Genomic DNA, 25735 nt, shown 5'->3' on the forward strand with positions numbered 1-25735 from the left:
GCGGGGTCCTGGAGCCACTGCGCCACCCACAGGAGAGCGCAGGAAAAACACGTGTGCGTCCAGTGCACATGCGGCACATTGACCACACGGTGTCGCTATTGGAAAAGGAGAGGGGGCAACAACGCCGATCGTTCTTGGGAGTTGTTGGAGAAGTTACAAGAGCTCCTGACTCCTTAGCCCAGTCCATACTTTACCTGTTTAAATATTTAAGGCTGATTAAATTAATTGTAAGTTCACACTGTTTGCAGACGACTACGGTGATAACAGGTAACCTTTGATTGATACAATATTACAATCTCATGCACACTCAAGCCTTCATTTGTGTGAATTATCAAATGTAATCATGCTAGTCTGCATTATTTGTATCTTACTACCAAGTTGATTAATAGTGGTTCCTGTATGTATTACACACAGAAATGATCAGGGAGCAACCTTTTTTGTTTTATTTACTTCCAATCTTTATTAGTGTATGTGAACCCCGGTCCCTCACTTTGTCCTGGATATTGCTTTACCATAACTTTTCTCAGTGGCCTCTCAGTCAAGCTGTAATTGCATTAGATTTTGAAATTGTATTTTGTCATTTGTCTGCACAGGGTCATCTATGTTTATATTGAATTCATTTATTTTGCTTTGTTTGAAAAGTTCCACAGTAGCGTGTTACACAGAGCTATGGAGAGAAACAGGTCAGACAGAGAGGCGAGCCAGCTCACTGTGAGAATGCATAATTTTCAAGGTATGTTTAAACAATAAAACACCTGTTCAAATACAAGATAGATTGGTTTAATGCCATACTCTGGAACATTCCAGGCAGAGCAATCACATCCCCAAGGGCGATCAGGCTGCATGCAGGTTCCATCGGAAAAGTTACATAGTCCCCCATGAATGTATTATTGTATAATTTATTTTCTTAATGGCAGGCTACATGTAACTTGAGAGTCTGCTCTTGTCAATTGCTTTGTCTGGAATGTTCCACAGTATTCTATTGCACTTATCTATTTCCATGGAGACAAGGACTAAAAAAAGTTAAATAAACAGTGCTTGCATTATGATGACAATATGATGGCCTACCTATAGGTATAGGAGGTGTAGGTAGGGTTTAAAATAAAACCAGTTAAAATTCATGCACAAAATCCAAATTAATTCAAATAGATTAAAGTGTTACAGGTCAAGGCAAAACCAACAGGTGGCTACAATAGTTTTAAACTGTCAATCGTTACGGCAACAGCCTGAGTGTTGCATCATTCTGGAACCCATGGGTAATGTGAATGGTAACTCCTGGCTGTGTTGCTATCAGCTGCCCCAGTGACTGTACGTGAGTGGCTCTTGTCATGAGGTCAGTCTGTCTGTATCGGAGCTCCGCCTCCTCCTCCTCTCTGTGCATTTGATCTGTGACTGTAAAACGCCACCTGCTTAAACTCACTGAGGACTAACTGCTCTGCCCACAAGTCTCCTCCCCAGCAGCAGAAGCAGACTTCTCTATACTTTTCTTTTACTAATGCATTGCTTAAAAAGGACAGCTAACCCCGGGCTTCTGCAGTTGTTAAAACATGCAGGGCCCAGTGCCAGGCTTGGATGTGAGGGTAGCTCTGTGTTGTGGCGGACTCTGCTCCCTGCTCCTCTCTCCTCGGGCTGGGGGATCACAGCATCACCCACTCAGCCCCAACGAGCCCTGCATCAGACTTGCCCTGAAGACCAAGGACACACCAAGTAGGTTACATCAAATGGACTGTTTCAGTTTAATCTGGTGTAATGCATGTTCAAGACACACAATTAGAATGAGAAAACTATTGGAAGGACATATGGCAAGGACTGACCAGAAATGACAACATATTTTCATTCTAGAATATTGAAGTAAGCATTAAACAACAAGGAGCAGTTCACACTTCACGGAGGAACACCGCTGCATGTATTAAAACTGCACAAGTTGTTTAATGCGCTTATACCACAGCTACAAACTGAAATGTCTAACTTGTAAATGTGAAAAGCCTGTTCACTGTCTGTAAATGTCCAAAATATCAGCTATTATCAGCTACTTCAATGTTTTAAATGATACTAGTTACTACATTTTATCCCCAGGAGTTGAACATTTGTTTATTGATGTCGTGGCGACGGCCGCATAGCAGTGATATAAATCAGTGATTTGGGTTTTGCCAGACTACTACTGCGTTATGCAGTATTAATACACAACAGTTAGTTAGTATAACAAACAATACCATATTCATTCAGATTGATGACCTTTTATGGTAAGTATATAGTACAGTACCAGACAAAAATTTGGACATATAATTTCATTCAATTTTTTTTTTCTTTCTTTTTACTAGAAAACATCAAATATATGAAGTAAGATACATGGAATTAGGTAACAAGGAAAAACGTTATTCTAAAAGTAACTCTATTAAAAAAAAACTAAAAAAACCAAAACTACATATTCTTAATATAACTAGCCACCCTTTATTTTTTTTTACTTTATTTAACCTTTTCCTTTACTCCATTATTCAGAAAATCTTGCCATATGTACCTTTCTACATTTTGAAAGTAGTAAAAATAAAGAAAACAAAAACAATGAATAACAGAGTGTGCCCAAACGTTTGACTGGTATGTATTCTTATACACCATTACTCTAGACACATTATGTTTGTTACAATGCATGCAACGTTGACTTAAACTTAAAATATAAGGGCTGCGCAAGATTGCAAAATTATTCATTCAGTTCATTATGATAATTCTAAAATGTGATAATGTCATGAACCTGCTGCCTTCCATCTGTGTTCAGTATTATTGGCATTTAGAACGTTGTGACTTCATCTGAAAGTCACAAATGTTCTAGCAGTTTTAATGATTTATATTTTTGTTGTACTGACTTTTAATTGAACTTTGTTGTCGTATGAGACATGAACCCACATTTGCCCTCAGACATGACCTCACACAGGCAGAGTTTGTGTGCGCTGATGCATCAATATTGGTCCGTGCGCCAGTCTTTCTCAACAGGTCATGTGATTGACGTAGAAGATTTATGTATGTTTAACTAACTTTCTCTTTGTTCTCTGTGTCTCCTCCTCCTCCTCCCCTTTCTCTTTGACCCCCTCCCTTTTACTGTTCCTCACCCCTCTCTCTTTGTCTCTCTCCTATTGCCTCTCTCTTATTCCTCTCTCTCCTTTCTTCCACCTCTCTTTTGTCTCCTCCTCTCTCTGCCCCCCCCCCTTCTTACTCCCTTTCACCCCTCTCTTCCTCTCTCTCACCCCCTGTCTTCATCTCACCCCTTTCTCCCTCACTCGATCTTTGTCTCTCCTCTTCCTCTGTCTTTCCCGCTCTCTACCCTTATGCCTCTCTTTGTGTCTTTCCCTTTCCCTATTTCTCTCAATCTCTCTTTCTTCTCCCCTCCCATCTCTGTTTCTCATCCCACTCCATTTGTCTCTGCCTGTCTCTCTTCCTTCATACATTGTCCCTTCTCCCTCTCTCTGTAACCTCCCTGTCGCTCCATCTCTCTCACTCCTTTCTCTCTCTTTCCCCCCCTGCTGTTTTGCTTGTGTAGATACAGGCTAATGGAGGGGATGGAGGACCTACTGTTTTACACCATCACTGAAGGCAAAGACACCATTCCCCTGTCACAGTTTGTCTCCGTGAGTCAACAACAGCCTTCACACTTCACCTGTCACTCAATGTTGAGACTTTCCACTGCGGCAGCGCCAGAGGACACGCCTGATGTTTACGAATTAACCTTGGCACTGAAGGAACTAGAGCTGCAAAAATTTAATCACTATTGAATCGTAATCCAAATTAGGGTATCTCACGCACATTTGTTTGCATTCAGTTATTATTTCCCAGTGATAAACAAGTGAGGCCACTAACCAAAGCTACAAGTCAGATCTGTGGAGAGGTGATCAGGCTTACAGTGCAGGTTTTTCAAAATTTTTTGAACTCTGAAAATATGTACCTTTTCGCAAAATTGACTTCTGTGAGCATTAAGCTATATTAGATCTTCACGAAAAACATACCTGAAGTTGTGTTTTGTTTCATTCACACATGTTTGAGTAATCCTGGTGCATCATCTCCAAAGCTCAAAATGCTCTGTTCCAACTTGTGATGTCATGAAGCGATAATATTCAAATTAATAGCTGCCTTTTACCTTTGTTCAGTAGAGATAGTAGACAGAAAGCGTCCAAATAATTCTAGTAAAGGTGTATGACAGGGGTCTTCAGCCTTATCCTCGGGTGAGCTACCTTTACAAAACGAATATTCCAGAGAGCTACTAATTTTAGCGGTCGCAGGAAATAAAGTATACATAAAAGCCATGGGAAGACTTAGATGGGGTACAGTTGGATAAAACATAGAACATAAACCAGTATTTATTTATGAGTGCACAAAGTCAGGCATCAAAATAATAGGTTTACAATAATAAAAAGCATTTAATTCATCAAATTTGAGTTTTTCAGGACAATACGTGTAATTCAGGAATCCCTTGGCAAGCTACTTGAAAGGGAGCTACTGGAGTTTAAAAACACTGGCGCACTTCTTATATGACACGACATCACATGGTGAAGCAGAGTGTTTTCTGTTTTAGAGAAGCACTACCTAAATCTGAAGGATTTTGGTATTCAACACGTGTGAATGAAGAAAAAGCTCCAGGTATGTTTTTGATGAGGAAACAACATTATAAGACAGAGCAGAAATTAGTGTAATATGGGCCTGTTTAATTCCACACAGTGTAACATGCCAAGCAAAGTTACATACAGCAGCTTTAAATGAAGTCACAGTTGATTTTACAATACATACATTACATTGTAAATCTTGATCTCATGCACATTTGTTCAGGGTTGAAATACTATTGCCCCTCCTATGGGATTCAATTACTCCATATTATCTTAGTTTGAGCTTAACTACCAATAATGAAGTTACAGTGGACCTGTTTCCTGTTCTGAAAAGCATGTTAGCTGCATTATTGTTGCTCTGTCATAGGCCTATATTCTTAGCAACTAGACTTCTGCTATATCCCACTTGTCCAAGTCCAAATTATTTTAGATTTATGTTTTTGCTATTACTAGACAGTAAAACTGAAAGGCAACCGGGGCTATTTCATTTTGACTTTGATATTTATTATACAGGATTTTATTATGTAAACTGGGAACCCTGTTTCTTGTTGCTGAGTTGACCTTGACATGGGAAGTGACAGAAGGTATAAAGAAAGACAAAGCATGTCCTCAGCTGAATTCTTCGTTGTGGTGAGAAGGTGTTTGGAGCAGAGCTTATGTAATGACTCTAAAAATAACATCTGGCATATTTCGAAGTTCTAGGGCACATGGGTTAAACCTGTAACAAATTCTGACAGGGCTATTAGTATACTGCTATAGTATATTAGTATAGTACTACAGAAAATCTTATATTTTTAATCATAAGTAAAAGCACTCTATCATGCTGGTATCTTACAGCATGCCAACTTAGACTTCACCTTTGATTTCTGAATTTAACAGATCTAAAATAAAGCATAAGAAACAACACTACAAGAATCTACCATTGTCCAATGATCCCTCCTTTTGTGGCAGCAAATTCACATAGGTTCACACACTGAATAAATTTAAATTCTTTTATAGTGAATGATAACTTGTATAAATTAGACTATCTTGAGTTGTTAAACTAATACATTTTACATATGCGGTCCTGTTACAAAATGACGGAGAAAGGCAGTCATTGCACATTAACCTCTGTGTAATCTGAAAATCATTTTTAGCTCAGATTGTGAAATAAAGATCTCGTGTCATGGCTGACTGTATGTATTGTATTTGGAAATAGGTCAAGAGCTTGTGTTAAATGTTATTTCAATCGATAAAAGGTTGGGGGAAATTCAGGACCAGTATCAACATAATTACAGAGTTAGCAGAAAGACTTTGAATTACTCACATACAGTCCCTGGTGTACCATTAAAACAACAGGCACTGCACTGTGTAATGAAGAGAGTGCTGGGCTTTGAACAACAGAGCAGTTTAATTGATTCATATGATAAACAGTGCTTAAATAATCTGCAAGCTGTTTAGTTTGTAAAGAAAAGGCTTTTAATAGAGAATATAATGGAGTTGGATGTTGGATATATTGAATTAAAAGGTAGAAAGGACAGACTGACATGGTTTGGACAAGTAGCTGAACTAGAATACACGTATTTATTGCAGTATGTTACTATTTGGATTGCAATTGGTGCATTAATAATCAGCTAAACTAACAGAAGAATCACAAAGCTTTTAAAAAATAGGTTTAACAGTTTTGGTGCTGTACATAAGACCCTCAGACTGATTTTTTTTTTTTAGTTTTTCTTATCTGGCTGTTGAACTATACAGTATGACTGAACTGGGGTAGTGCTTTAGTTTTTCCTCGAGTGAAGCTCAAAAGAGGGAGCCACTGTTTGTGTGAATGTTCATGTACGTTAGGGAAAACAAGGACTGTGACAAGTTTGTGTTATATTTTTTAATAGTAGAATTATGTTAAGAATTTAAATTTTAAACACAGGAGCATTAACGATTAAGAGAAGAGCAAAATATGAAGTGCTAAAATATCACAAGTGACCTGTGTGATTCAGAATGATCGAGGTCTAAGCAACTACAGGGTTAGAGGGTTGTTTACAGAGAAAATTATCTTACAACTGCATCCATTCAAACTATGATTGTAATTTAATTGCAACTGTAGTCTTACTTTATATTTAGCAGTGCCTCTACATTAGAACATGTGCTTAAATAGTCTCATGTCTGCTGCTTATGAATTAAGAGAGCATGCCTGTTTTTAGTACAGCTCAGGTGGAGCCCATGAGCCTGAGGGCTGACTTCATGTGAGAGGAGAGTTACATAAGTGTGAGGGGCCACGAGTGGACAGCCCATTGCCCCATTTTTGCCAAGTCTGAATTACTGTTTAAAAAAAATCTTTAAAATTCTTAGACTCTTAGATTTTTAGAAAGTACTGTAATCATAATTTTTCATAATATTTGTTTAATCTACTTTGAGCTTAACATGTCTGGAGAACAAGTCCATACACTGATCTTGTATTTAATCCTGTTTCTTGCTTAGTCCTGTTTTTTTCTTAACTATATGCACCATGTTGTTTACTATCATTCTTAACTGTATCTTTCTCCCCCTCTCTTCTGTCTCAGGCCTTAAAGAAAACTGGTTTGTTGATGTCTGATCCTCGGCTGCGTGACTGTTTGAAGCAAATAAGGCAAGCCTCGCGTGAATCCAGCAGCCACGCCATGATGGACAAGGCGCTGTTCAGAAGGTGCACGCTTATACCTGTGTGTTCATTCTTATCACATTTAAATGTCGTATATTGTGCAAACTCGACTCCTTCTTCATTCTTGTCACATTTAAATGTCGTATATTATAGAAACTTGACTCCTTCTTCATTCTTGTCACATTTAAATGCCGTATATTATGCAAACTTGACCGCTGTGAGCTTTAAACCATGTTAGAACGCTGTTACCTCATCAAAAGCATATGCGGAGTTGTGTTTTATTTCATTCACACATGTTTGAGTAATGCTTTATTATTAGTCTCTTTACATCTCCAAAGCTCAAAATGCTCTGTTCCTCCTTATGATGATAGAGGTATTTTTTAAGATAACAGTCACCTTTTACTTTTAGTTAAATACAGATTTGCAATTCCAGAGCTGAAATCATCCAAATGATTCTAGAGAAGGTGTATGGAGTTTAAAAACACAGTGGAGCACTTCCTGTATTATCTCATGACATCATAAAGTGGAATAGAGTTTTTTGTGTTTCAGAGAAGAACTCATCCTAGCAGGATTTGTGTGTTAAAATGGGTGAATAAAACAAAACACAACTCCACGTATATGTTTGATGAGGAAATAACATTATTTTATATTATTATATTATAGATTAAAAAATAGCATAATGTAGGTCCTTTAAAGTGCAACTAATTAAAAAAATAATAATTATGTAGTGTTGCCTTTCCTGGACATTCATATCACCTAATATCAAGTAACCATTCTCATGCTTGGCAAAGAGATTGAAGTGTCTTGCCAAAGAGTACAAAGGCACTGATGCAATAATGATGAACCATCCAACCTTAGCCAGCTAAGCTACTGTCAAGGCTTCTAATAATTTTTTGCTGCCAGCTTGTCTTAAAATGCGACTTGACAATAAAAAGCAAGAACTTTTCATTATTTTCATATACATTTTAACAATATTTATATAAAGGAGTAATAGCACTAGCTTTAATTCCATAATGACAATATTGTAGAGAGCGTAGCATTAGCAGTTGTAATATCCATATAATCATTCACGTTCAGTCGTGTATCTATTTAATGCTCAACACTAATTATTCACAGTCCATCAGCCTTCTCTTGAACAAATTATTTCAAGCTTATTAAAAACACAGCTTTTAAAAGTTTCTCTGGGATCGTTTTGCACCACCTTGGAAAATATTTGGCCACGCAACCATTTTTAATTTATTATAACACTGTGACTAAAATCAGAAATAAAACTGGACTAAATAAAGCTCAAACTATGGCTACATTTGGACAAGAATATCAGCTCTTTCTAGGAGTAAACAGCATAACTACAGGGCTTAGCTATATACCTATAAGGGATCGCTACTGTAGACTGTCTCAGCCTTTTCAGACCTAGTCAACAAAGAAAATATTTGGCTTTCCCAGTAACACCAGGTCTAAAACAGGACTAAACCAGGACTAAAATAGAGTTGAACCATGGCTTAAACATTTAGTCTTTCTAGGTCTGCCACCTGCATGTCTCCATGGAGATGTTATTGCTTTGCATCTTGCATAATAGATGTAGGTGTTTTTATTGTAAAGGAAATACTTTGGGGGAAAAAACCTAAACAAAAAAAACTTCCATACACTGAGCAGAATCAACCCTCCACAGAAATGGTCTGTAACTTAACTTTTTGGCCATAGAAAACAAGCAGGTTTGGACCCTTTGCCAGTACATATTAAAGGTCCTATATCATACAGAGCTTTCAGCCTTGTTATAATGCCGTTACCTCCTCAAAAACATACCTGGAGTTGATTCATCACACATTTGAGTTTCAGTAATTTTTTATTATTAGTCTACAATTCCATGTTCAAAATGCTTTATTCCACCTTGTAATGTCATGTAGTGGTAGTTTTCAAGTTAACAGCTACTTTTTACTTCTTGTTCTGTAAAGACTGGCAAATCCAGAGCTGAAATCCTCCAAATGATGAGCTTGTGAAGGTGTATCGACTTTAATAACACAGTGGAGCACTTCCTATTAGCACATGACATCAAGGTGAAGTGTTTTCAGTTTAAGAGAAGAACTCAGCCTAATTATGGTGGGTTTAAACATGTGTGAATGAAACAGAACACAACCCCACTTTTGTGTTTTTGATGAAGAAACAACATTATAACATAGATCAAGAAATAGTATAACTTGTAAATCCAATTATGAAAGTAAGAAAGCATTAGAATCACTATGTCACCTTACTGAGGTCAGGGCTGTAAAACTATTAAAACTTGTTCTTTCTGACACTGGTTACGCACTGGACATAGACGAGTACTAGGTCTCCTTTTCTCCCTTCCATCCCAGCACGCACAAGACAGAGCCCAGGCGGACTTGTTTTAAATATGCATCTACAGTGAGACTTGTGAAGCAGAAGCACGGAGCACCCTCTTCTCCAGGTGTCACCCAAACACCAGCTCTGAGGGGGCCACCATAATCACCATAATAACTCTGTGTCTCTCACTTTCCTTCAGCAAGACTGAAAGTGTTGACTCTTCTGCAGTGGGTCACTCTCTAGGTGCTCTAGCCCCTGCCCTCAGCTTGTTTAGACATCTTTGCAGAATAACTACTGATAGCTCACCAAGTTAGCGAGACACACAAGCCATGAGACATGCTTTACTTAGTAGCTGGTAGTCACAATCCTCAGCCTCTCTGACTTGCAGGAGTGACATGAGGCTCCATCTTTATTATATTACAACAGCGCATGATCTTGTGCACTACAATATATTGCCCAACACATGTAGTAGCAATCATCTCACTCTAACACTGACACTGTGGACATCAGATGGGAGAGGAGGAGAGCAACTGTGTGTCCTGCAGGTGTCCCTGTTGTGACCACGCCCCCCTTACAGACCTGAAGACTGCCATGTCAGACATTAAAGAATTTAGAAAAATGGCAAGATTAGGTGTGGGGGTTAGGGTATGGGTTAAGGTCAATGTCAGGGGCATGTTTAGGGGTTAGTGTAGGGCTAGGCTCAGGTTTAGAGGTAAGGTTAGGTTAAGGTCAGGGTGGGGGCGCTGCATAGGCACACGCGAGGGCCAATCATTGTTGTCTGTGGTTATATTTTACAATATTTTTGCTTCCTTAATGGGGCTGCCTGTGTTTCTAGGTAAGTGTTGATCACCTGTGCGTTCCCGTGACAACACATTAGACCCTCTTATGAAACAAGTGGAAGAAGGAGGGGGAAGGGTGGAAAGGGCAGATACACCATAAACATTACTGTGGGAAGCAGGAAGCGTGCGTTGGGTTAGCTAAGGTTATAGAGGACTTGCACAGGTTTCAGCACTTGTGTAACAGTAGCGGAGCTATTTAAGTCTGCAGGGAGATGAGGGAGAGACGACAGGTGCCAGCTGCTGTGGGCCGATTCACGTGCCAGGGACCAGTGCTCTGCGGCGGGGAAATATGTGTATGGTGGGTCAGATTAAGAGTCCTGGTTTAGTCCAAGTTGGAGCCTGAATTAGATTTGTTTTGGTCCTGTTCTCGTCATGTTTTAGTCCTGATCTATTTGAGGATTCTTTCAGGATTTAGTTCCAGTCCCAATTTTGATGTAGTCTGAACACACCCTAAGACTTTTATGTAAAGATTGTTAGATGAATTTCAAGAAGGAATATCTCAGTAGAGTTAACTTGACTTGAATTATATACGTAAATTATATGTTATATATTTTAATGATATAGCATGTTACTTTCTGGAGGTGGCATGTCGCCTGCTTGTTTCTGTGGAAATAGAAAGTTAAAACCATACATTGGAACATTCTCCATGGAGTTAGATCAGTTTTAGGCCATATAACATAATATGTTATATTATAGTCAGAGGAAACAAGCAGGAGAGAAGTCAAAGTCAGATTTGTGGAGATGCAAACCTGCTCACAGTCAGGAAGTATGTTTTTCTAAGTTTTTCAGTGCAGTTTAAATAAGGGAAAAACTACACTAAATATCAAAATTATTACAGTAATTAGTTAACTTCTCCATTGAGTTATTATGATCTGCCAATGACTGTTTTTAACTAGAGATTTCTCAGTGTTTGCAGTCAGAAATAATTATAACCTTCAACTCATATAGACCCTAAAGTGATTAAGCTCCATTTGATGAAAATAACATATTGATTATTTTTCTTTGTCATTGTTATTTAGTTTAGCATTAACTTCTGACACTAGCGACATAAAAAATTGTGCTGACTACACATTAACCACATAAATTTATTCATCAAAATCACGAGGGGAGCTATAAATATAATGGATAGAAATAGACTAAAGTAGTTCTTGTATTTTGGGGGAAATTACCCATATGAATAATAGAAGTTGTCTCTCCTCTGTGTGTCCTAAAAACTGTCAGTGTCGACAGGCTCATCTCAGATTGGCTGCTCTCCAGGAGGATATTTTAGTTTAGAGAAGCTGTGAGGGAATGTGTGCCTTGAAAGCATATACTGACCGATTATCTGTATTGACTTAACTTTTGTGGTGGAGGGTCTGCCCCAGTTTGTCACCACGGAGATGTTATTGCTTTACCATGAATGTACTACAGTATAGTATACTGCAGTTACTGAACTGTGAATAGGCAAGCCATCCCACAGTAAGAATGGATGGTTTTTCTATGTATTTTTTAGCAATGCAGACACTACTATTGATAAGTTTAATGCCATACTGAGGGACATTTCAACATCCCTTTCCTATCCATTTTGAGATAAATAAAGTTGCTGACTGATTCATATATTTTCCAGAAATTTGTGTTATTCTAGAGTTGTAATAATAGGTAGGAGATGGGTCCCTGGGCTGTCATTGCCCACTGCTCCTGGCAGATTGCAGGTTTGGATAAAGAAGGGGTCAAATGCAGAGAGTTTTTACCTGATGTGTGTCATAAATTAATGTTTTTTGTCACCCTATACACAGTCATCATAGCATTTAAGTCTCCTGTTATTTTTGTTATTCAGAGGATAAATATGCACAAGAAGAAGTATAAAGTATTAACACACTTATGCAGGACAAATTTCTTCAGTTCAGGTCCCAGAGAAATTAATACTCAACACTGTGTGGTGACAGCTCATGTCTGGCAATGCTTTCATTGTAGGGAGTATTATAACCTCATAATGGTGCAGACCAAGGATAATTAATCCTCAAAGAAATGTCAATAAGCACTGAGCTGAAGGTGTCCTTAGCAAAGCTGTGCAAGGATGCCAAAAATCAACAAATATTACAAAAGTGTCAATAATGAATGCATTTTAAACAAATTGTTTTAATTGCAGTCAGTCACCCAGTATCACTAAATCTTCTGTCTAATTGCAGATGTGTGAGCAACATAATCCTGCTCCTGACAAAGGCATTTAAGAAGAAGTTCATTATCCCTGAGTTTGAGGAGTTCACGCTGGAAATTGATAAAATGTATGATCGTGCACAGCAACAAGAGGGAGGACAAGTGAGTCTAACATTACACAGTGAAGAGATATACAGTATACTGTATACAGAAATATGGTATACAGGCCTGTTAGTACTACAGTCACATGTATATGATTCTAAAGCTGGATTTCACATGACATCACAACATTCAGAAGGCATGTGCTCACATGGCATCACAACATTAAAAAGCAGGTGCTGATGTACAGGCTGTTCAGGCTATGGGAGATTGGTTATTTCTGAGCTCAGCAGAAGTAACCTGAGAGTAAATAAGGCATGCCCTCATTGAAATGTTAAAGTGCAGGACCCATCATTGTTGAGTTTCAGATGACATCACAACATTCTGTAGGGCAATAAAACTTAATACAGATGGGGGTAAAAAGGTAAAATTATGCTGATTTTTATTGTAAATGTGAGTTCTTGGATCTAGTCACTGATAGAAATGACAAGATTCAACATATGAGATGTAATACAAATTGTATTGACAAAGGAGCAGACAAAATGACCACTGTAAATGTGCAGAGTGTGTGGTCTCCATGAAAAGCATAATCACTGACTTAGTAGCATAGTCAGGTTCAACATTATTAGAGTTGACGTTTAGATATTTCAAATACCATATGATACAAGAATACTGACTCCTGTCCCCATTTGGTTGTGTGAAATTCCTTTATTCTACACAATCTTAAATCCCTTGTATCTGTTGCAGGTGGCTGACTATATTCCACAGTTGGCCAAGTTCAGTCCTGATCTTTGGGGTGTGTCTCTGTGCACTGTCGATGGACAGAGGTAAAGTCATGTGATCATTTTAATGTCATTTATTCATTTTATTCATCCATAATGTCATCTCACTCAGAGGTGGGCAAAATATTGTCCTCAGAATAATTCAAAATACTTGAATAGTACATGTGCTGGAGATATGGCAAATTACAATTTAGAGTATTCACCAAGTTACCACAGACTGGTTCATGCACATGAATGTTGAACATTTTACACAAATCAACCTACTTTGTAACATATTTTAACAGTGAGACTTTTACCTCTTAATTGGAAATGACAATAAGAAATAAAGAATGGATCAGTAGCATTCAGAAGTAAAAGTGTGCAGGGCAGAATAAAGTGCATACCATCTGTAATAAGAAAAAACAAACAGGAAACTCATACATAAAACTCAACCAAATCATTTACAGGCAGGTTTTTGTCTCTTAATGCTTCTCTGGCAGAATATCAGATTATCTCATCTTATCTAAGTAGTAAAAAGTATCGGGATGATCCCAAAAATATGAAGACATTTTTATTCACCTCTGCCTTTTCCAAACACTTCCCCGACCCCCATCCCTCCCTCTCATAGACACTCAGTGGGTGACACTAAGGTCCCGTTCTGCCTGCAGTCCTGCGTGAAGCCCCTGGAGTATGCCATCGCTGTGCATGAGCATGGCACTGAGCATGTGCACCAGTTTGTGGGCAAAGAGCCCAGTGGACTCAAATTCAACAAACTGTCTCTAAACGATGAAGGTAATTTGAACTCATCCATGATTTCATTACATCATACTCATTCATGAAGCCAGAACTTCATCAAAGAAATGATTTATTTTCATTTTATTTAATTTTGGTGAATAGTATTCATTTATAACCTTTTATTTTGGATGTTGTCTGCAGATAAACCTCACAACCCAATGGTGAACGCTGGAGCTATTGTGACCAGTTCTTTGATAAAGGTAATATTATTTTGCATACTTACTTTATAAGAAGATGAATGGTTATCTATCTCAACTGTATAGGTACCCAATAATCAATCATTGGTCAATATGTCAAAGCAGAACGTGCATTAACATCAGTTACAGTATGTGTGCACAAATATCCCTTAACCTTTGCAATTCAAACCAACCAAAAAACATGCGCAACAGGCAAAAATGCTCCAGTGAAGGTAGTCCTGACCAAGAATGACTAGCTAAGCTAGATCTGTGGAAACATGAACACTGAATGCATGTTTTTATGCTGGTGTTTTTCCAATTAAAACATCTGCAACTGAATAAATCTAAGATAGATAAGTTTAATACCATACCATGCAACATTCCAGGTGAAGCAATATCTTCTCCATGGATAAGAGCAGCTAGCAGACCTTCCACCAGAAAAGTTACACCAATGAGTAAAGAGGCCCAAAACCTCAAAATTAAGGACAGAGTTATTTTGCCTGTCGCCTTTTACAGCTGTGTTGAAACAGTTGAGGTTGACAAATTTTCCTTGACTACTTTATCACCCAAGGCCATCTGTGTATCCAAACAATCTGAAAATGTGACTAATGGACTTTGATCAGACAGACACGAATCCTGCCTCCAATCATTCCAAAGCCATTCCCTTGAATGGACAAGTGTATTTATTTTACACAAACATTCCCAGCTGACTGAGGTACACTGAGGCCTGTTGTCAAATATGGGGCAGGTTCACCAGGGGGCGGGAGGAGGGTATATTTGGGGCCTGACCTTCTCCACTGACCAATAGGAAGCCATGGAGCAGAAGGTGTGTTTTTGGGGAGGAAGAAATTCTATTCATTTTGACTTAATGTATTGTGTAATATTATGATATTACAGTTACAAATACAATTAACTTTTCAAAAAACTGTAAGTAAATTTGTTATGTATAGTTAAAAACATCACCTTGAAAACACCATTCCTTTTCTACCAAATGATTAAATGCATTTAATTATAATTCAGTTGTTTATATATTGGTACAACATTGATACTAATGGCCAAAGTAGGGTGACCACCTGTCCCTCTTTTGGTAGTCCTTCACAACCAATTAGGCCCCTGTGTCCTGCCCCACTTACTGAGAGAATGACCCAGTTTTCATTGAAGCCACATTAATTATAAAAAAGTGAGATTTACACAAAAACATGATTAAAAAAAAAAAAAAAACTCACAAAGAAATGTAAACACAGACTATCAGAGTATTTTTATGTATGATATGATTTTAGTATGATCTTAAATTTCCCGATTTTGTCCTTCAGTGCCCAGTCACATTCAGCATCTCATCTCTCTTTTTCTACATCTTGAGGTGGTCACACTTATGATGAGGAATACCTGCATTCTCAGCTCTGTACTGAGTACTATTTTAGCAAGATCCAACTGCTAAAATGTTGAATAGCAGATTTTAGCTGATGGATCTTGTCAAAACCAGTTTAAATCCGGTTTTCTGGTATGTCATTCCTCCTCTGATTAGACTTGGCATGTTTCCTTTTTTCTTGAGAGTGAAATTTAAGATTGCTCTTAAAGAGCTCCACAACCTTCACTGCCAAAGGGGTAAAACATTCACTATGACATGGACACTCACAGCACAGTGTCCAGAGTCAGGTCAATGTCACAGTACAGAAACACTGCCCCCTGTAGGGACACACAGGGAGAGTTCTATAGAAAAAATGTAGCAGAATTAAAAATAAGATAATTAGTATTACATGTATTGTGAGAATAAAGAATATGATGTAATTATTCTTCACAATTATTGAGACCAGGACCAAAAAAAAGTAAAATCTGGAATTTTCCTTCATTACCCTCATCTAAAATCAATCAGTCAAACTTTATTTATAAAGCACTTTTAATACAAAAAATGTAACACAAAGAGCTTTACAGTCATTAAAATCAATCCAACATTTCCTTCCTTCCACCCACCCACTCTACCCCCACAGCTGCCCAACCCCATATAACTAAGCAACCTAGACCAGGGATCTCCAACCTGTAGCTTGGGAGCTACCAAGATACAGTAGCTCTCCACCTTCTTCCAAGTACCTCGACAAAGGATTTCGAATTATACTTATTGTGCTGAATGGCTCAGATTTGATAAACTACCACTGTAACTACTATTTACCCAGGATATTTCCAGTTTTGAGCCCTGTGTCTCCTGCCCCAGCAGATTTATCCAAAACCAGTTTTGTCCCAGTTTTATTCATGAAATGTCCCATGTGTTCCTGTTTTTGGCCAATCTGACCCCTGCCAACTGTAAAAAGAGGCATAAATTGTCATTTGTTTAGGTAAAATACAGAAAAGCTGCTTAAAAAATACCCAAACACAAAGAAAATGTGACTATACTGATTTATATGTTCGTCATGAATAGTCTCTACATAACAATTTTCCTTAATTACTTACTTTCACAGTTTTATTATTACCGATGACTAAAAAAAATGGGGACGTCTCAGTTTTTTTCATTTGGAAATCTGGTCACCCTAAACTTTGTACACTAATAAATGGAAAATGGTTTATGTTTTATAGGTATCTAACTGTTCCCCATCTAAGTTTTTCCTATGCTCAATTTCTTGTGACCGCTAAAATAAGTAGCTTTTTGGCATTTTCTTTTTGTAAAAGTAGCTTATCGGAAGAAAAAGGTTGGAGACTCCTGACCTAGACAGTCGCCTCACCCACATGCATGCAAACACTCACACACACACACACACACACACACACACACACACACACACACGCTAAAATACATGAATCTACATATAATAAATCATAAGGCTGAATACAAAAAAGCAACGATGTATGTGACCAGCTTTGTGAAATCAAACATTCTGAATTATAAAATAAAACTTAAATACTTTTAGCCATATTCCCTTATTATAATTATTAGTGCTCAGAAAATTTTTTCATCTTACCTTTTCATCTCCGCCCACATGTTTATTCCAAAAATGTACACTCTGGATCAAAAGATTTAACATTTCCATTTTTCAGCACTTACAACACATAAATGAAAATCTACTGCTTGTTACGGTGAACATATTTGCTTTTTTATTATAGATTATCAATTTTTAGTTCTTCCAATTATTTTGTGACCTGAATAATCATGATTATAGATTAACCAACTAATCTTCACATCTCAAATCAATAGCAAATTTGACATTATGACCTCAGTAGTATGTGAAATGTCAAAATGTTAATCAGTACATCTCTTTTTCTTTGACAGCCCATGTCCAATAAGGCCGAACGGTTTGATTATGTAAGTAAATAAAGTTTTGTATGTATGCCTGATTATCTATTCTCCTTTTTTTTTTTTTCATTAATAGTTTACGGTGAATGAGAAATGTGTTATTTTCAGGTTATGGAGTTTCTCAAAAGCATGGCGGGTGCAGAGTATGTGGGCTTCAGTAATGCAACGTAAGCTTATATCTACATCCAAATGCATTAAAACATTTTTGCTTGTTATAACCATGCTGTCGATTATAGGTTCCAATCTGAGAGGGAGACTGGAGATCGGAATTATGCCATTGGATACTACCTCAAGGAGAAGAAAGTGAGTCATTTCATTGTGTCACTGGAGTTGCACCAAGTGTACACTGTAGTGTTTTGATAAGTAATACATTTGTTGTCCTTACAGTGTTTTCCAGAAAATGCAGACATGATGGCAGCCCTTGACTTTTATTTCCAGGTGAGACATAACTTTAAATTGCTACACAGATACAACAGTATATTTTAGAATGCTGGCTTAACTGTATTAAGTGCTTGCAAGCATTTTGAAAGTTGATAAAGAATTCTGAATACATTACTTTTATTTCAGCTATGCTCCATTGAAGTATCCTGTGAATCTGGAAGTGTCATGGCCGCCACTCTGGCCAATGGAGGAATCTGTCCAATCACAGGCGAGCGCGTCCTGAGTGCCGAGGCCGTCCGAAACACACTGAGCCTGATGCATTCCTGTGGCATGTACGACTTCTCCGGGCAGTTTGCTTTCCATGTAAGAATCCACCTGATGTGAATTGTGTAAATATCAACTTGACATTAATTATTCGCTGAACAAATTCTACAAGACTGTCATTTTGGACACCATCATGTTTGCTCCGATCTGCTACTATAGCCAACAGGCACAGCTTGTCATTAAAAAAACATAACTGCTCCACATGCACTTGATAGATGAAGTTTATAGTGCCAAACAAAAGCCTTTTTATATTGTGGACTGTGAACACAAGCCACATATCTGGGATGTTATTCAAATTCTATTATCATCACTGTATTAAACTCATGCTAGGATATTTATTGGATATATTTTAGGAAAGAGAGGAAGGATTGTGGAAATACCTAGCCTGATTCATCACCTGGTTTTACTTCATTTCACTTCGTACAAACCGTCTGACCTCGCAGCCTTACATTTCATTTGCTTGATGGTAGGCGGGTACTTTTTAATCATTTAACCAATCGCTGTTATTTGGTCGTGACGTATGAAATGCGCCGCTAACGGGGCTAACGGGTATATTAAGATTTTCCCAAATCCAGTAGGAAGAAGGGCAATAACATCTTTCTCCTTGATGAAATTCACCAAATATTGTCTTTATTCTGGCTTTAAATAATTTATCTCAGGAGTCGTTGACAACACTGAATATATGACTCCCCGCTGATTGGCTGGTGCCTGAACTTGCACTTCGGGGCAAACCGTCTAGTGTAATTCCTGACCTAGTTGCTGGAGAGAAATTAAATTGAGTGGAGGCACTAGGTGGTACCAGCCAGGATAGGAAATATGGTACTCATTAGTACAAAATGTCAGTTTAAATCTGCAATGTAAATTATTTTAACAGTTTGGCTCTAGTCATTAGAAAAAACTAAATGGACCGAAGAATCTTGGTTTGTCGTCTCCTGTGCTCTTTTTTCTCTTAGTATATCACAACAGTATTTCAAAATCAGAAACTAACTATAACATATATTGTAGTATATAAGTATTGCAAATTCCAGATATTGCAGCTGTTACATCCATACTAAACTACTTTAAGCGTATATTACTGACCAAGAGTTTGTTTTCATACCTGACAGTTTCGACTGCTCACTAGCGCTCTTCCTCAGAGTAGTCACGTGATGTTGCTGTGACGTGTCCGGTCAGCTGATTTATACAGGTTTTGGCGCTGTCTTACTAGAGGTAGAGGCAGGATGAAAAAAGAACCTAATAACAAGAACTATCAGAAGACCAAATGAACCTCATTTGACTACTATTTACTTATATAGCTTCTAATCAGAATTTACTAAATATTTTGTCTCTTATTTTGAAGGTGGGGTTGCCAGCTAAGTCCGGGGTCTCTGGAGCAGTTCTGCTGGTGGTCCCTAATGTCATGGGTGTGATGTGCTGGTCGCCCCCTTTGGACCGACTCGGGAACAGCGTCCGTAGCATTCACTTCTGTCAAGTAAGCTGTTAACAGTACCACCCCTTATTATGCTACACCATTTCTGCCATTATTCACGCTCTTTGGACAACTTAGAATTTCACAAGTTAATTTTTAGAATTTAAATGAATGTGTATGAATCAAAAAATCACTATGTAACTTTTCTGATGGACGTTGCACACCACCTGCTTGTCTCCATGGAGAAAATATTGCTTTGCCTGGAATGCTTCACAGTATGGCATTAAACTTATCTATCGTCATGGAGAGAAACCAAATTACAAGTGAGAATGCGTGTTTTTCAGAGTATTTTTAAGCATTAAAAAGACCTGAAATTGAATAAATAAAACATATATAACTCTTTCTGTCACACCGTGAGGCATTTGAGGCAAAGCTCCAGAAAGGTTACATATTGCACCTTTTAATTTTAACTGAAGTAACTCTTCCTGTATTATGCTATAACCTATATAACCTTATATGTCTCTTCTCAGGAGCTTGTCTCTTACTTCAATTTCCATAATTATGACAACCTGAGACACTTCACCAAAAAACACGATCCACGTAGAAAATACGACGAGGACCCCGTAAGTCACCAGCCATTTTGAAGATTTTTTTTTTTTACTTTACAGTGATCCTGAATCAGCCTTTTCTTTTACTAGAACAAGTATGTGGTCAGTCTCATGTTTGCAGCCTACAGTGGGGATGTGAACACTATGAGAAGGTAATTTAAAAATGTCCACTGTAAACTTATTCTTGACAAATCATCTTCTTGAATGAAAGGTTAAATAGGGAAATCCAAACTCCTAAGGGTCTGTGTAATCCCTCAGTCATCCAGGTAGCGTCCAAACGTTTTTAGAGTAAATACATTTTGCCATTCATTAAAGTAACTTCAGTTCTGACAGTCCTGACTTCGGATCTTGTAATATTAACTGATAAAATAAATAAATAAAATAAAAACCTTTATTTTGGATTTTTATATAATTTTAAAAATATATATTTTCTAGGTTTGCCCTCTCAGGAGTGAACATGGAACTGACCGACTACGACTCTCGCACAGCTCTTCATATTGCAGCAGCCGAAGGTAACTTTTATCTTGCATTCACACATCTGTAATAGCTGGTGTGTGTAATATCCGCATGTCAGATCTCTCATTACATTACATCACACTGCATTTTCTCTTCATCTTCAGGCAAAGTTGAAGCTGTAATCTTCCTCACAGAAATCTGCAAAGTAAATCCATTCAGCAAAGACAGGTGAGGTTTGGCTGCTGGTTGGTGGTTCAATCCCTGCTACTGAAAATATATAGTATGTATCTGCTCTTGGGCAAGACTTTCCCCAGTACTCAGTTACAACAACCTGAGTACCTTTTTAAATAAACACCATACTTACTACTTACTACTACTTTTGTAACAGTATTACTTAGTTAGTCTTCCCACTATGAGTAAGCCTATAAAAAACTTTATGTTGACAATATGAAATGATTTGATGCGTCTTGCACTTCTTGTCAGATATGATTTAGTTTTTCTAATTTTATGGTATATAACTATTGAAAATGACAGGTTTTATGCATTATTTAATGCTTTGTCCTTCCAATTGAAATAGGAAATCAGATGGTACATGCTGACAGTTTCTCTTACAATTTCTCTCACTCACGTAGTCGTTAGTAGTGTAGTTTTTTTTACACTCCTTTGAGTACAGTTTGGCTACTCTGTTCAGTACCCTCATCTGGACATTTCCTCAGACTCAAATGTATGTACACAGAGATTAATAAATCATCTTTTCCAGGTGGGGGAACACACCCATTGACGATGCCATGCAGTTTGGACATAATGTTATTGTGTCACTCCTACAAGATTATCAACAGCTTTACGACAGCACTTACAGAATCACAGACGCAGAGGCCAAGACCATAATGGACACTATTAAGAGTGTTGTTTAACTAGGTAAATCATAATAACAGTCAAATGGATTTATTTATATTATTGTTATATAAAATTATTTTATGAGTTAAAGACAAAACATATATTTTATAGATTTGTGTAATTGTGTTATTTCTATTTTTGTTCTGCTGTAAATAGCTACACACTTTATTTTCTTTTATTTAGATAATTTGTGCAATAAATGTAAATATGTGTATAGTTAAAATCTAAAACTATGAATCACAACTAATTATTATAGTGTGCTTTTGATTCAAATGTCAAATATCCATGTGGTCATTGTTATATTTAGAATGGCATATATTTGACACCACTTAATGACTCATGCAGCACTACTGAAGACTTACTGTAAATATGTCAGTTAAATAAAAGGCAAAACTATTCCACTTCTGTTACATTATTTTATTCTTCGTCATAACGCATGTGTGAGGTTCATGTCTTCATAATACAAACAATGGCACAACATGAAAGCACTCATAATGCTCAAACTTGGCAACTCATATCTGCAGAACACCCTACACTTCAGTCAATAAAAAGTAATACATGAAAAACACATAAGCACCCGTGCAGTATGAAAGTGGTATTAATATTACTGATGGTGTTCAAAATGACCTGTGACCCTTAGTCATCTTTTACCTCATTATGATAAAGCCACAATAACATAGAGGTGGGAGATATTGAAAAGAAAATAATTTATTTAAATTCCTATGGCAATATTCAGATGATATTATAGCAAAGCTTCAATGCCTCAGATGCAGGAATCTCACCTTATATCTTTGTTTTAGAAGAGTGTGCAACATTGTTGCGCAACTTTCCTAAGAGAGGGCCCACCACCTGCTTGTCATCATGGGAAAATATAGCTTTGGCAGAAATGTTCCACAGTTTAGTATCAAATGTATCTATTTCCACAGAGACAAGCAGGGGACTCCACCAGGTCTAGTTACATGTCAGATCTGTTGAGAGGCTCAAGGTGAGAATGCATGGCTTTCAAGGTATTTTTGAGCAATAACTCATGATGAAAAAAACATTTCAATCAAAGAATAACATTTTCATGGTGTGTAAGAGTTTTTTTTATTATTATTATTGATATTACTTGATTACTTGTAATTTGGCATCTCTCAAAAACAACAATCTTGATATTGCCTATTTTTCAACATACTTCCCACCTCTAGAGTTTTGAACAGTTAAGCTCCACTGCTCAAGCGTCTTCACTTGAGGCCTGCTGGCTCCTCCAGGCCACTGTGTGTCACAATCTCCCCATCCCAAAGTCCAAAAGCGGGGCAAATATCACCCTGAAATTTGGCTCTGATGCTATGAATGATGCTGCCTTTTTCTACGTCTACCAGCGCTAGCACTCCACCTTCATAATCGAGCAGAACTCCCACGCGGTCCGGCTTTCCTACCAGTGTCACAGGAACCGTTTTATTGTTCAACATGGCAAACCACTTCCTCTGGGCATATCCGTAAACCCAAGAAGAACTGTTGGTGCCCACACACTCATCTCGAGACATCAAAGCTTCTGCAACTCCAATACGAAATTCATGGGACTTCTTGACGGTGACCTCCCAGTAATGTCTCCCGCTGCGGATCTTCTCGTCTCCGAAAACCACAGCCCAGTCTCGGAAGCGCTCGGGGTTGTTCTGCACCTGAGACGGGTCCAGTCCCAGGACTCGGTAGATCACTCCCGTGTCCCTCTTGAAGAGATCCAGACTGCTGTGAGCAGTCTTCTCATCTAGTTTGAACTTTGCATCTGAAATTTTAAAAAATACAGCAATCACATTAGTATGACATAGAAGGGGGCGATAACGACAAAATTAATATCTTAATAACAATATTCAGAGAATATTTTAATAATACATTAGTAATTGATTGATATGGACCATAAGTAACCATAAAAGCAGAGCAGAAATATTACTTTAAACTCTTGTTTGTAAGGTTACACTAGACATTTTGGTCAATTTTGGTTTTGATGTTCATGTTTTATAGACACATGGTCTGGACAATTAAATTCTGAAATCAAAGTCTTGTTTGGTATCTAAGAGTTCATACTTCCACATTACCTTTGATTTTTTTGTATGTGTGTAATTACTACAATTACCTTTATTTATACTGAGTTCGCTTTTGAGTGTCGGCTGCACTGACCCACATAAACAAATGGAGTTATGTAATTAAGGAGTCTGAAAACTTTTATTATTTATTAACCCATAACAAATTTTTAACTAGACAATAGAGTAATTGCAAGTGCATGCTTATAAATGAGATTATAACTGAGGAAAGATGAACATGCTGCATTGTTACGAGCTTCCAGACTTGCTGACAACTTCTAATGAAACCTCTTTTGTTGTCAGCCACACTTGAACATTTTGACCTCGTGCGCCTCCATGAAGCGTGGTTATTTAGTTTAAGTGTTGCCATACCGTTCCTGGTGGTAGTGACCACATACGCCCTCCTCTGCAGCGGGCTCATGAAGCGCTTGTGTCGGGAAGAGAGGAGGGGGAGCGCCCGCCCTGAGCCCCGACAGAAGCGGACTGCTGCTGCTGCCACTGCGGGCGACGCCATGTTTGTGTCTCTGATCACATGTTCACTCTCTTGGCCTTATAAGAAAGAGAGAGGAGCGCTCTGCTGCCCCTGTCTTAACGGAGAGGAACTGCAGGTACATGACGCTTCAGCACCATGGACAGCGACCTGAAAGCCTTGAATGAACACTGAGTTTAGTATTTAGGACTTTGAAATTCCAATTGCTTTAACATTTGGCTATTTCTCTGGGGCTCTATTCATGTATTCTGTCTATTTTACCGCCATTCTGGTCAATCTTATAAACTTGATGAATTAATAAAAGTTTTTTTTTTTTGTGTTACATTTTACAGTGCTGTTAGAATACTTGAGAAAAACATACAACATGTTATTTTCAGTGCAAACGAGAGACAAAGGGTTTACAATATGCATGCATTAAAATAAAAATAAGAGCTTTTTGAAGTTTTGAATCAGATTCGGTGTTTTGATGTGTGTTTTAATCTACACGTTGTAGTTTCAATTGTAGGCTAATATCTAAAACATGTTTTGTTGAACATATCTCTAATGTCATTATTATTATTAGTTTGTCTTTCACCCCTATATCAATCTCCTGTTTCTTGCTTGGAGATGCTTTAATGTGGATGTTTTTAAGATGGCTGCACCAGACTTGCCCCTCGGGGATCAAATAAAGAAATCTAAGTCTATTTAATCTTACCATATGATGATAGAGAACCAGTCTGTTGATGCTTTTGTTTTTGTTCTCAATATAAATGCCTTCTCATATGTTTGACAGTTCAGTGTGTGTATATATATTTTATAATGGGTGAATGTCAGTACAATGTTGATGTTGCGTTTGGGTACAGCATGTATTTTTAAGCACACAGCCATAATAAATATCTCGCAGATTAACTTTGGCTGGACTGCTGTGACTGCTGTTTGATGCATTTTTCACCCCTCTGTCCAGCTGGGGACCAAATGCCATTGTTTATTTATGGCCCTGTCTACACAAGGCACACATCATTATTTGTAGTTTTTTTTTTTTTTTTTTTTTTTTTTTTTGGCTGTGATGATGGATGGACGTTTGGAGTGTAGTTATTAAAAATCTCCTCTGGCTGACTGATGTTGCCATATTGTAATTAAAACACTGTATGAATCAACTAAAATAGATTTGTCTACATGGCATAGAGTACAGTATGGTGCTTTTCCTTCATAGAGCTAAGTGGTCATGAGATTAATGTTGCTCTCAGTAAAGTCTTAGATTACATAATTAAATTGTCTTTGTACAAATATAAGGTTAAGTGCACTTACATTTAGTCTGAATATTAACTCCAAATGAGATGCCATAGTGATATACAGCGACAGCATAGGGTTATACTGAGGCTAATACAGATTTATGGTCAACTTGTATGAGGTTTAAATGTTATTACTTGCTTTTTATGACTGTGATCAGCAATTTGTCTTAAAGGTGAACCATGTAATTTTTCTGGGGCCTGTCACATGTTTGTCTCCATGGAGATG

At 37.7% G+C, this 25735-nt stretch overlaps 2 protein-coding genes across 2 annotated transcripts; one reads left to right on the top strand and one right to left on the bottom strand.

Moving 5' to 3' along the window:
- Window positions 1-1437: 1437 nt before the first annotated feature.
- LOC110164497 (glutaminase liver isoform, mitochondrial-like) lies at window positions 1438-21705 on the top strand. The gene is made up of 18 exons (XM_020929531.2): window positions 1438-1707; window positions 3533-3620; window positions 7130-7251; window positions 12533-12662; window positions 13347-13426; window positions 13989-14152; window positions 14297-14355; window positions 17591-17623; window positions 17723-17781; window positions 17851-17917; window positions 18002-18052; window positions 18182-18358; window positions 19659-19790; window positions 20258-20350; window positions 20426-20487; window positions 20771-20847; window positions 20956-21019; window positions 21552-21705. Exons 1-18 carry the CDS (start codon window positions 1496-1498, stop codon window positions 21703-21705), a joined length of 1824 nt encoding a protein of 607 aa, XP_020785190.2. The 5' UTR covers window positions 1438-1495.
- Window positions 21706-22090: 385 nt separating this feature from the next.
- spryd4 (SPRY domain containing 4) lies at window positions 22091-24290 on the bottom strand. Its single transcript, XM_020929532.2, has 2 exons — window positions 24121-24290; window positions 22091-23453 (listed from the first exon to the last, which is right to left on the bottom strand). The coding sequence occupies exons 1-2, from the start codon at window positions 24260-24262 to the stop codon at window positions 22912-22914; spliced, it is 684 nt and encodes a 227-aa protein (XP_020785191.1). The 5' UTR covers window positions 24263-24290; the 3' UTR covers window positions 22091-22911.
- Window positions 24291-25735: the final 1445 nt, after the last annotated feature.

This window comes from Boleophthalmus pectinirostris, unplaced genomic scaffold (genome assembly GCF_026225935.1).
Source record: "Boleophthalmus pectinirostris isolate CB_2022bp ecotype Guang Dong unplaced genomic scaffold, ASM2622593v1 HiC_scaffold_8, whole genome shotgun sequence".
In the NCBI taxonomy this organism is placed as follows: domain Eukaryota; kingdom Metazoa; phylum Chordata; class Actinopteri; order Gobiiformes; family Gobiidae; genus Boleophthalmus; species Boleophthalmus pectinirostris.

Bases quoted from the DNA above. Each gene is read 5' to 3' on its own strand.
- spryd4 (XM_020929532.2), bottom strand. From the start codon at position 24,262: ATGGCGTCGCCCGCAGTGGCAGCAGCAGCAGTCCGCTTCTGTCGGGGC. The intron at 23,454-24,120 runs GTATGGCAACAC...TTAAAATTTCAG, and splicing joins GGTCACTACCACCAGGAACG to ATGCAAAGTTCAAACTAGAT.
- LOC110164497 (XM_020929531.2), top strand. From the start codon at position 1,496: ATGCATTGCTTAAAAAGGACAGCTAACCCCGGGCTTCTGCAGTTGTTA. The intron at 12,663-13,346 runs GTGAGTCTAACA...TATCTGTTGCAG, and splicing joins AGCAACAAGAGGGAGGACAA to GTGGCTGACTATATTCCACA. The intron at 17,918-18,001 runs GTGAGTCATTTC...TTGTCCTTACAG, and splicing joins ACTACCTCAAGGAGAAGAAA to TGTTTTCCAGAAAATGCAGA.